This window comes from Euleptes europaea, chromosome 1 (assembly GCF_029931775.1).
Source record: "Euleptes europaea isolate rEulEur1 chromosome 1, rEulEur1.hap1, whole genome shotgun sequence".
In the NCBI taxonomy this organism is placed as follows: domain Eukaryota; kingdom Metazoa; phylum Chordata; class Lepidosauria; order Squamata; family Sphaerodactylidae; genus Euleptes; species Euleptes europaea.
This window is the reverse complement of record NC_079312.1, coordinates 133,095,819-133,108,295: the sequence shown is the minus strand read 5'-3', so window position 1 is coordinate 133,108,295 and position 12,477 is coordinate 133,095,819. Positions and strand designations below refer to the sequence as shown.

The following is a 12,477-nucleotide window of genomic DNA, read 5'->3' as shown; positions in this document are numbered from 1 at the left end:
CATGCGGTAATTTTAGTGGGCTTAGCCAAGTTAGCAAACATAATAAATATCCTGTTATCCATCCCTCTAGGGGAGGCAGAAGTAAGGAACCTGTGTAAGAAAACAAGGCCAATTGGTCGGTCTGTTTCCCAGAAACAAGCTGCACAACATAGTCTGATTATTTAGTCAGTTCCTGCAAGGCTCCCTTTCCTCTCACCAGCACTGCTTATGGTGAGACATTGTAGTGCACGAAGGGGACATGACTGAACTAAAGGTTGTGTGTGTGTGTGTGTGTGTGTGTAAAGTGCTGTCAAGTCGCAGCCGACTTATGGCGACCCCTTTTGGGATTTTCATGGCAAGAGACTAACAGAGGTGGTTTGCCAGTGCCTTCCTCTGCACAGCAACCCTGGTATTCCTTGGGGGTCCCCCATCCAAATACTAACCAGGGCTGACCCTGCTTAGCAAAGCCACTAAACTGTTGTGTTCACTTAAACAGCTTTGTTAATTGCTCATCTTTTCTTGCTTGCCCTGCCCTCAGAATGTAGCAGAAAAGCAAAGGGCCTGTGAAACTGACCTGGCCAAAGCTGAACCAGCTCTGATGGCTGCTCAGGAAGCACTGGACACGCTCAATAAGGTAAATGGTTTGGACCTTCCTAATAGGAGTATGATGTATTTTGGTTTCCCCCCAAGGCTGAAGTTGGATAATAAAGGTAAATGCACTCTTTGAATGCTTGATATCCCTTTCATCATCTTTCGCTCTCTCTCTCGGCCCCATGTGTTTTGAAATTACCCAAATGTTCATGTTTTAATTGTCACTGAATTCTTGCAGAGTGACCATAGTATAAAATACTAAGCTGGATGGTCCAGGCTAGCCTGATCTCGTCAGATCTCGGAAGCTAAGCAGGGTCAGCCCTGGTTAGTATTTGGATGGGAGACCACCAAGGAAGTCCAGGGTTGCTGTGCAGAGGAAGGCACTGGCAAACCACCTCTGTTAGTCTCTTGCCATGAAAACCCCATAAGGGGTTGCCATAAGTCAGCTGCGACTTGACTGCACTTTACACACACACTAATGCCTAAGTGCCTGACTGTACTGCAACTGCCAGAAACCCCAGACCATGTCTAGTCTGAATTTCTGGAATTCAAGACGTTGTTCATGGAGAAGATGTAAGAAGGACCCTTTGATGCTTTGTGCCTCCCATATGATCCCTCTCCTGGGTCCATATTTCTGCTACCCTGGTATTTGTCCAGTCTGCCAAAGATTCAGTATCCTAGAGAAATATCATGTAACCTCAAAACCCAGAATTAAGTACCTTTTCATATTATGTTTGGTTTTAGGAATTTTGCTCCATGAACTTACCTTCCAGTTTTGTGGTTCAGAGTTGTAGGTCTCCTGAGCAACACTGTCAAAATGGCTGTCTTTTCCCCCTCCTCTTCTTTTCCAGAACAACCTGACAGAACTGAAGTCTTTTGGATCTCCCCCAGAAGCTGTTGTTAATGTGACAGCGGCTGTCATGATCCTTACAGCCCCAGGTGGCAAGATACCAAAGGACAGAAGCTGGAAAGCAGCCAAAGGCATGATGGGCAAGGTGGACAGTTTCTTGGATGCCCTGAAAAAATATGACAAAGAGCACATTCCAGAGTCCTGCTTGAAAGCTTTTAGGTAAGAAGAATTAAATATATCCTCTTGGCACAAAAAAGAGGTGTCTGTAGCTTGCTCACTGGACTAGAGGCTAGGAGAAGCAGGGTCTTTTACCTATGGTCTGTTCTCTCCTAGGATCTACACCAGTGACCCCCAACATGGTACCCACTGATGTATTTTTTGATGCCCACTTGCTTCTTCCCCAGAACATCTATTTCCCAAGCAAAGAGCCAGTCCTGGCTTTCTTCCAGCTAATTAGAGCAGGAGGTGTTTCAGAAGACACATTTCGGCTTGCCGGGAACAAGGCAGGCTATAAATGCAAAGAATAAATAAATATGCAGGGGCACCCATTTGGAAGCAGCTTCTCCCATCATAGGATGATAGTTGACTTGGAGCCCCCAAATATTTCCTGGCTCTTCTCACACCCCCTGCATAGCAGCCATTTTGTGGTGGCACGGCCCTCTTTCAAAATTTCAAAAATGCCCACATGTTCTACAGGATTTGAAGCTGGTCTATACTCACCAACTTCCAGAGATCGACTCCCTCTCTGCCCTCAACTGTTCCTCTTACCACCACAGCACTATTCCTGCTCCCTCTATCAGCATGGTGAAGGGAAACAGCCCTTTAAGATTAGGAGACAGAGAGCACACAATTGTGTTCCTCACTGGGCTGTCTTGGCTCAGTGAGTGAGGTTGTATACCTCCCACAGTGTCCCTCTTCTCATGCCACGGTCATACAAAATCCTTTTCCCCCTGTGAATTCAAGCTGGTGACTTAAAAAGAATGGCAGAACAAAAGGGTCAGTCTCCCCCCAACCCAAACACTGTATTTGAGAACACTGTAGTATGACAGCCTCCAACTTTTCTCTTTCTAGTAAATTTAAGCACTAAAGCACTGTTTCATTCACAATTCACTCATTCGTTGGTATCCGTACAGTAGTATCCGGAGATGGTAAGTTGTATGGTGTCTTTTGATTCACTCAGCCTGGCAGGATTTTATACCTTCCTTCTGCAGACCATTCCAAAACGATCCCACATTTGATCCGGACTTTATACTGTCTAAATCTACGGCGGCAGCAGGTCTGTGTTCTTGGTGCCTAAACATAGTTCGTTTCTATGAAGTGTACTGTGATGTTGCACCCAAGCGCCAAGCCTTGGAAGAGGCGAATAATGAACTGGCCGAGGCACAAGCCAAACTCACAATGATTAAGAACAAGATTGCAGTAAGTACACCCGCAACAGCGCTTTGGTCAAATGCCAGAGCTGCAGATATCCCGTCCAAGTAAACATCACCATTCCAGCTAACTGACATTCACCACTGGCACCAAGTGACAAAATTATTACTTAGATACTAGTTACTGAGTTAAGGGTGAGCGAGCAACATTCCTGTGGTTCTGTGCAGCAGAGTTTTAGTATAGCAGCTTAGTGTCTGAGCTGTGGCAGGACGTTCCCAATTCAAATCCTATCTTTGCCATGTATTCGCTAGGTGGCCTTAGAAAAGCCTATATTATCTCAGCCTCTAAGCCAATCTGTAGTTCTGTAATGACAATATTCTCTTATTTGGCTTACTTAGAGACAGTGTGGTATATTGGTCAGAAAGCTGGCCTAAGACTGGGAGGAGCCTAGTTCAAATTGCCACCCACCACGAAATTCACTGGGTGATACTGGGCCCATCAATGTGTTTTAGCCCTATGTACCTCATAAGGTAATTGTAAGGGTAAAACAGAGGAAAAGAGAGAATCATGTATGCCACCAGGAGTTCCTTGAAGGAAGGAAGATTAAATATACTAAATAAATAATAACTGATGTAAGGATTAGTGAGACACTGCGTGTGATTTACTTAGAAAGCTGTGAAGTTATTAGGTCCAGCAACAACCGACTTGCATGGAGGGAACTTTTAAATGTATCTGCAGGTATTTGGGGGACCCTCAATATGCATAAGCTCCTACCTGGCTGGGGGGCATCTCCTAAATGATATTGCCACCTGGGCTAAGCCAGATGCACAGGTCTTGCTCTCCAGTTCCATGGGAAAGATGCATGCAACCAGCCCTGCACACATAGGGGGTTACCGCACTTTGTATTCCCAGCAATGTATTAAGAGTTTGAAAATGTTATTAAAAAACATCACTTTAAAAGGGTTTTTGGATACCACGGCTTATAAATGGTTGGAAGACGTCTTCACAGCTAAAGGGGCCAAGCAAAGTGCGAACAGTATTTTTTATAACATTTTCAAACTCTTAATACATTGGTGGGAATACATAGAAAGTGCGAACAGTATTTTTTATAACATTTTCAAATTCTTAATACATTGCTGGGAATACAAGTGCAGTAACCCCCAGGTTGTGTTGTTGACTGCAGCTCCCAGCTGGGTGAGAGCATATCACAGAAAAGTGGTTCCCACAAGGCTGCAGGTATGTCTAGAGTGCAGGGAACCACAGATTCTTGCACCAGCATATGCATAATTTTAAGGTGTGACTTGTTAAATTCTATCACATCCCTGAAATAAATGGGGAGGTACATAATTTGACCATCTATAGTGAGCTTATAATCAAAGTTTTTTAAAAAAGTAATTGCAAACCTTTTGTCTTAAAGGATCTAAATGCCAACTTGGCCAACCTTACTGCTGAATTTGAAAAGGCCACAGCGGAAAAAATCAAATGTCAGCAAGAGGCTGATGCAACTAATAGAGTCATTTCATTGGCTAACAGGTATTGTGGCACTCAGTACTATAGAATTTCCTTTCCTGGGATTTGCTCTTTGCCACCATAAAGCAAGTTGCTCTCATTTTTGGCTATTTCACTATAAAAGCCAATATTTCACATATCTCTGGGTCTTGCAAAAAATTGTAAGAGGCAGAATAAGGTAGTGCCTTAGCTGCTACGCTGGCCAAATTTGCCCCCAAAGCAAAATAAAACAAAATGCCTCAGTACTATTTCCAAATATAGTTTTTACAATTAAGAAGATGCCACCAACTAAGAACATAAGAAAAGCCATGATGGATCAGACTAAGACCCATCAAGTCCAGCAGTCTGTTCACAATGGCCAATCAGGTGCTTCTAGGAAGCCCTCAACTGGGATATTGGTATTGGCTAATTGCTCCAGTAAGTACTTTTGGGATCAAACTGTGACATTTTCTGAACAAAAGCCAAGAGTGGAGAATATGGAATCCTAAGAATCTAAGCATTTTAAAAGGCAAAACTGTATTTTTAGAAACCATATCAAAAAGAACCTGATGGTAATAGATCTTTAAATTATATTAAACAAAAAGCAATTTAAAAAACTTCATCATATTGTGATTCATTTTTCTTTTAAACTCTTGTGATTCTAAGGGGATCTCTGGGTACTTTAAGTATCTAGAATCTACAGTGCTGGGGCTTTTGATCCTCCCAGCTAGTTGAAAGCTCCATCTACAGTAGTAAAATGAAACATTTTATGCTTCCCAGCATGCTATGAACCATTTTCTGAAAATAAAATGCTACACAAGAGAGAGTGAGTAAAAAATGCATTTTCTACAGATAAATTGCAAGTAGATTTTAAAGGAAAGCAGTTAGCTCAGAAGGAAACAGTGTTCTCTGTTTTATGGACCTTCTGGAGAATGAGATTTCAATGGATTATCATCTTCAACTCATCTGAAACCTTGCCACTTTCTAGGTGTGATTCTCAGAGGTCTATGGAGGACTCTTCCCAGCATTTTTAAAAGGAAATAACAGCTAAATATGACTATTATTTGGACTGTAGCCACTGTACAGGGAGAGAAGGGATTAACCCTTCTTCACAGTACATCATTTTGCTGATCAAAATCAATCCCCGCCTTCCTTCCTGCTGGTGTTATTAGCCCTGGATCCTTGAAGGGCTTGTTAAAACTGAAGAGTGGCTGCTTAAATCTTCAGATTCTGGCCAAAACTGATGACAGTCAAAATGGTTGTCGTTCTTCAGTAATGAAGAAATCAACCCCATTTATTTATTATTGGAATAGGCACCCTGATCTTATCAGGTTCAAAGGAATGCTTTCTTGCTATAACTTTTCTATTACGTTATTATTTTTACCTGTTATTTTTTTATTTGTAATTTTACTATAATTAAAAGCACAACAACCTGTCAGCGGTGGCCAAGTATCTGTGCAAAAGGCATGCCAAGAATGCGAAGCATGTGTATGTAGAGATTTTTCTCCTAACCATCATGCACATTTTAAAAATGGTCCTCAGCATGCAGAAAGTGTTCCCTTTATCTTAAAACACGTCAGCATTCCAGGACAGAAAGTTCATTTGGTTCTGGGAAAGGACAGGACTACCACCAAGATAGAGCTGGCCGGAATCCCACCCTGTGCTAATTAAACACTTATCTCCTTGTGAAATATTTCCTAAGGCTGGTTGGTGGATTAGCATCTGAAAACGTGCGCTGGGCTGAGTCTGTCGAAAATTTCCGTGAACAAGAAAAGACTCTGTGTGGAGACGTGCTGCTGATTACTGCGTTTGTTTCCTACGTCGGCTACTTTACCAAGAAATATAGGACAGAGCTACTGGACAAGTTATGGGCTCCTTACTTGCGTGGCCTAAAGGTAAATCTAAATCAGTAGCGACAGACACTCACACATACCTCGTTGAAGCTCTGTGGCAGAAATGCACAGGCAGATATTTAAACAGGCAGGTTGCATTCTGTCAAGCCTGTATGTGTACTTACTAGGGCTTAAGATTCTGATCCCAGAGACCCCAGACTAAAGTGGGCTACCACCAGCCCTGGATCAACCATAACTTGGGCCCTAAACCCCATGGGAGTGTCCAGATCTATTTATGACTCATTCATTCAAGCCAAAGAGAGTCAGCTGGCTCATTCCAGTTCAAAGCACTTAAATCATCCAGCACTCAGTGGAGGTTTGAATAGAACAGGCTTTGCTTAGCCTTACCAGTGCAGTGCCAACATTTCAGCCTCTTTTGGGATCTAGCTATGTCATAGATCACAGCTGCCACCTCTTCTCCCATGTAAGGGAGGGGGTCTGAACCCTTATCATAACAATATCTTCATGTAGCTACCTGTTGCTCATTCTCCCCACCCCCACTTTGATTAATCCCACCCGATTTATTAACATTCCAATCCCAATCCTTCCCTGTACTCTCCTCCATCCTACTTTCTTAAGCACGTAACCTGCACCATCAACACCTGCACCTATTCATTTTGGAACACTTAGTTAGAAAGGTGAGAGACAGCAAAAAAGAGATTATGCCAAAGATTACTTTTTGTCTAGGTATTGGCTATCTCTCTCTGGAATATTAAAACTGAACTGTATCTTAGACAACATACCGTATATACTCGCGTATAAGCCGAGTTTTTCAGCCAAAAAAAAGGGCTGAAAAAGCCGAACTCGGCTTATACGCGGGTCAATACGGTAGAGGGGGGAGGGGGAGGAGGGAGGAGGGAGGGGGGAACTTACCTCCATCACCGCCGCCGCCGGGCCCAGGCGCCTTCCTCTGGCCGGGAGGGGCCTGCCTGCGCAGGCAGGAGGCCCCCGCCGGCCACGTCGCCGCTGGCCGCGCGCCTGGCCGCCTCCCTCTGGCCGGGAGGGGCCTGCCTGCGCAGACAGGAGGCCCCCGCCGGCCGCGGCGCCACTGGCCGCGCGCCTGGCCGCCTCCCTCTGGCCGGGAGGGGCCTGCCTGTGCAGGCAGGAGGCCCCCGCCGGCCGCGGCGCCGCCGGCCGCACGCCTGGCCGCCTCCCTCTGGCCGGGAGGGGCCTTGCGAAGGCCCCCGCCGGCCGCGGCAGTGCCGGCCGCGCGCCTGCCCGCCTCCCTCTGGCCGGGAGGGGCCTTGCGAAGGCCCCCGCCGGCCGCGGCGCGCCTGGCCGCCTCCCTCTGGCCGGGAGGGGCCTTGCAAAGGCCGCCGCCGGCCGCGCGCCTGGCCGCCTCCCTCTGGCCGGGAGGGGCCTTGCGAAGGCCCCCGCCGGCCGCGGCGCCGCTGGCCGCGCGCCTGGCCGCCTCCCTCTGGCCGGGAGGGGCCTTGCGAAGGCCCCCGCCGGCCGCGGCGCCGCTGGCCGCGCGCCTGGCCGCCTTCCTCTGGCCGGGAGGGGCCTGCCTGCGCAGGCAGGAGGCCCCCGCCGGCCGCGCCGCCGCCAACCACGCGCCTGGGCGCCTTCCTCCGGCTGGCAGGGGCCTCCTGCCAGCCCAGGAAGGCTGCACCGCTGCCGCCGCCGCCGATTCGCCGCCTCTTCAGGTAAGTAGGGGGTTCAGGGGCTCTTCCCCCTCCCCCCCTTGGATGGCACTGGGGTCGGGGTGGGTTGGGGTGGGTTGGGAGGGCCCGGAGGCCGGCGGGAGGGCGACCTGGGGCAGGGGCCCTGCGCTCTAAAATGGCGGCCGCCATTTTAGTGCGCAGCATTGCCGGTAAAGGGAATTTCTTATTGACCCTCGGCTTATACGCGGGTCAATAAGAAATTCCCTTTTCTGGCCTCAAATTTGGGGGGGTCGGCTTATACTCGGGTCGGCTTATACCCGAGTATATACGGTAGTTGTCATGAACCCACAAAGAGATCACTCCAAAGTTCATATTTATTTTCATCTATCCTAAACAGATGCATTTTCTTCTATCCTAAACAGCTTGACAGATCACCCCCATATCTCTGTACATTGCTATTAGGAGAACCCCTAAATATTAAGCACAGTTTTACAATACATATTGCCTAAATTAATCAGAACAATTGTAATCCATAGTGTATTTTAAATCACTCTTTCCTTCCAGCAGCTCAGGTCAAGGATATTCAGCTCAAGCAGTCATTCCCACTCACCTTCATGGCTAATTGCACCTGGTGTGCTTTTTTTAACCATCCATAAAGAATACATTTCTATTATTCGCCTTCAACATTCCCCCTCAACCCTTTTATCCAATAGTAAGATTCTGTAGGGAAGAGAAGCAGTCTGTACATTTACTGTCCTGAGAGAGACCCTTTTTTGTCACAGGTACCAATTCCAATCACACCTGGGCTGGACCCTTTGAGTCTTCTGACGGACGATGCAGATATAGCAACATGGAACAACCAGGGACTTCCCAGTGACCGCATGTCAACAGAAAACGCCACTATCCTGTGCAACACAGAACGATGGCCGCTCATTGTGGATGCCCAGCTCCAAGGGATCAAATGGATTAAGAACAAACACGGAGCGGAACTGAAAGCCATCCGGCTGGGGCAGAAAAAGTTGAGTGATTGCTATTCTGTGCTCCTTTGTGTTTTTTAATTAGTCCAGACAAGGAGCTAATTACAGGTCCAAAGGCGAGAGTCACCATGTGCCCACGGTGCTGCTCTTCCTCCTTGAGCCATTTGCCTAAATGTTGGGGCACTCTCAGAGCCTTCGTTTATATACTGGGAGCAGCAGAATGCACCTCTTCTGCCCTGGCCCCATTCCAGATCTTTCATTCATGAACACTGAACTGTGGGGCCCCTTTCTCTCAGCACCAGCAGTCTGGTTGTGCACCCAATAGTCAGAGTCTCACGGTGTATCGTGGTAAATATTTTGTGTTGTCAATCACTGTGACATTCTTAAGGGTCTCTTTCTGCTGCTGTAGTTATTATCTATAGTTATCTATTTCTTAATTCAACGCAATGCAGAACCACGTTTGTGCTTACTGAGTGCTAGTAGTGGCAACAGGCACATAGGTCTGAGGAAATCCATTTGGATGAAATGGCTGAATATCAGTCCGGATGTCCTGTCTCCTGCTTAAATTTCCTGTTCATGAATGGTTCTCATCTCCAACAATATTGGGCTCTGATTGAATACCTTGATTTATTGAATTCTCAGATGTTGCCGATATGCATATAGATTTTTTGATGATTGATGTAGTGACATACAATTGGACAATATTGTGTATGTTAGCACTTGTAATGTATGTTTGGTAGGCATTTATGTCAAAGTATATATATATACTCTTTAATTATGTCTGTTTAGCTACACGTGCTGTTATTTTTGATACTTTATTGTATTCAGCATAGGTTTTTGTTTTGTATTGCTATAGTTATCTAGACATCATTGAACAAGCTGTTTCTGATGGAGACACATTGCTCATTGAGAACATTGGGGAGACCGTGGAGCCGGTGCTGGATCCTTTGTTAGGCCGAAACACCATCAAGAAAGGAAAGTAAGTGCACTGTTGTTCTGTGGCACAGACATCGCATAGCCCCTGCTTTCTCAAACAGAAAGGGGTGGAGAGCTTTTAGATGTTGGGTCCAGTCAGGAAAGAGTCTCTTGTTGACTTTTTCTTCCTGTTATTGAAAGCATCCATTGGTGACAGCAGACTTTGTCATTAATATGTTGTTTTTATTGGCACACAGAGAGAGGGGTATGCTGTACTAAGTTGTCTATAAGCTTCTGTTAAGACTGTGCTTACACTAGTAAGAGTGCCTCTGTTACTTAGTAGGCAGGAGTCATATAGCTGCTGATTGGTAACATTCCCAGACAGTGGCTGAGGGGTATTCTTCATGGAGATTTGGTGCTGTTTTGACGCTGTTTTGCGTCGGAGGCAAATTTTGGTTATTCACTGCAGAGCCGTGTTTTCCCCCACTGAGCAAAATAAGCCGGTTTAAAAGAGAGGCAATCCAAACCACTTCTGAGCCGTACTTTCCAGTAAAAGAGCATTTTGTTGCTCGGATGCCCATGAAGAAATGTTTGCTTCGCTCCCCAGGACGTCTCCTTTCTCCTCCCCCAAGAACGGTGATTGGCTGGGGGAGTTGCCACTCTAACAGCATCGCACCGGCTGGAGGGAGACCCAAAGCAGACTGGCTGCCCCTCTTCAGAAGGGTGATAGGGGTTTTGGCTTGGATTTGCCGCTCTCAGGATGCCCATCCCCAACACACACACACATAGGATCGCACCAGCTGGAGGGAGACCCAGAGCAGACTGGCTGCCCCTCTTGAGAAGGGTGATGGGAGTTTTGGCTTGGATTTGCCGCTCTCAGGATGCCCCTCCCAACACACACACACACATAGGATCGCACCGGCTGGAGGGAGATTCAAAGCAGACTGGCTTCCCCTCTTCAGAAGGGTGATGGGAGTTTTGGCTTGGATTTGCTGCTCTCAGGATGCCCCTCCCCAACACACACACACACATAGGATCGCACCAGCCGAGGGAGACCCAAAGCAGACTGGCTGCCCCTCTTCAGAAGGGTGATGGGAGTTTTGGCTTGGATTTGCCGCTCTCAGGATGCCCCTCCCCAACACACACACACATAGGATCGCACCGGCTGGAGGGAGACCCAGAGCAGACTGGCTGCCTCTCTTCAGAAGGGTGACGGGAGTTTTGGCTTGGATTTGCTGCTCTCATGGTCCCCCCCACCCACACACACACATAGGATCACACCGGCTGGAGGGAGACCCAAAGCAGACTGGCTGCCCCTCTTGAGAAGGGTGATGGGAGTTTTGGCTTGGATTTGCCGCTCTCAGGATGCCCCTCCCCAACACACACACACATAGGATCGCACCAGTTGGAGGGAGACCCAGAGCAGACTGGCTGCCCCTCTTCAGAAGGGTGACGGGAGTTTTGGCTTGGATTTGCTGCTCTCGGGATGCTCCCCCCCAAACACACACACACAGGATCATGGGAAGAGTGGGCGGGATTAGGCGGATTTGGAGCGGTGAGTCATGAGCGGCAGCAGACGTAAGCAGCGCAGAGAAGTGCGCTGTTTCTCCCATGAAAAATTGGGATGGGGGGAGAATCTGCACTGCAATGAAAAAGCTATTTAAATCAGTTTATTATTTGCTCTGATTTGAAACCGAAGCAAAATCCACCGTGAAGAATACCCCAGTGGCAAATAACCCGATGTGTCTTGTCCTGCTATGCTGAAACTGAATTTGCCCAGGACTATTGTTCTACTTTTCAGGATATATGAGTCTCTCTACTTCTGTTTTACAGAGGACAGGGATAGGCTACCAATTTATAGTGTGTTTTAGGGTAGATTGAGACTCAGTAGCTGAGCTGGAGCAACTGGATTCCCATCTAATACATTTCCTCTGGGGTGCCAGGGTACAGAGAGGGGTAAAGACAATTCAATGGATTCCTGGGGTGTCTTGAGATTAAATCTAAAACACCCTGGTACATGGTCTTCTGTACAATCAGGGGATGGCTAGGCATCAGATTATACCTTCCTTTATCCAGTAGTGACATCCTTTATCCAGAGCCCATTCAATGTACCTTGGTACCCTAGTTGCTTTTCTGTTTAGGATAAGCAAACTAATCATTTCAGTTTTATATTACTACCACCATCTCTTTGCTAAAAGGAAATAGCTGCCACTACCTGATTAGTTTTACACTAGGCTCTTGCACTGGCATAACTCCCTCTTCGTATCTTACCTGCCCCCTGCCTATTTCGTTTTGCAAAAAGAGGAATGTTCAATTACATCATTTTCCTTCCTGTAGCCATTGCTGACTTTAAAAGAAAATATTGGTTAAGGGTTCCCAGTGTAATGCATTACCATCCTACGCACATCTACTTGGAAGGAAGCTATATTGATGTCAACGGGACTTACTTTCAAGAAAAGATTTTTTATTACTGCCGTGTTACATTCTAAAACAGAGGGCTCCTCTTCATACCACTTACTTTTAAATTGGTCCCAAAATTACAATCTTAAGCCTGCACATTCCTTTCCAGCATTTGTACCTATATTTGCACAAATGCTGTTTCTGCTACAAAACTTCATCTGTTTTGGCCGGAGTTTTTTTTTTTTTTGCCATTAAGAGGCAAAAACTTGCAAGGGGCGTAGAAGGTGAGTGTTCTTACATTAGCTGCTGGTCTGCAAAGCAAACATTTTTTCTCAAGGATTATGAGAATGGCTTTGTGTGCACATACTTTCCCCACAGAATTTTAAGATAAGCCTCTTCTGCCTGCGTGT

At 46.6% G+C, this 12,477-nt stretch overlaps 1 protein-coding gene across 1 annotated transcript in view; it reads left to right on the top strand.

Moving 5' to 3' along the window:
- Window positions 1–12,477, top strand: part of DNAH17 (dynein axonemal heavy chain 17) — a 176,662-nt gene that overhangs the window by 144,798 nt on the left and 19,387 nt on the right. The window contains exons 60-66 of the mRNA XM_056848614.1: window positions 518–613; window positions 1,422–1,639; window positions 2,632–2,839; window positions 4,209–4,324; window positions 5,982–6,174; window positions 8,558–8,793; window positions 9,609–9,731. Of these exons, the coding sequence (XP_056704592.1) occupies window positions 518–613; window positions 1,422–1,639; window positions 2,632–2,839; window positions 4,209–4,324; window positions 5,982–6,174; window positions 8,558–8,793; window positions 9,609–9,731 (1,190 nt within the window). The remainder of the gene's footprint in view (window positions 1–517; window positions 614–1,421; window positions 1,640–2,631; window positions 2,840–4,208; window positions 4,325–5,981; window positions 6,175–8,557; window positions 8,794–9,608; window positions 9,732–12,477) is intronic.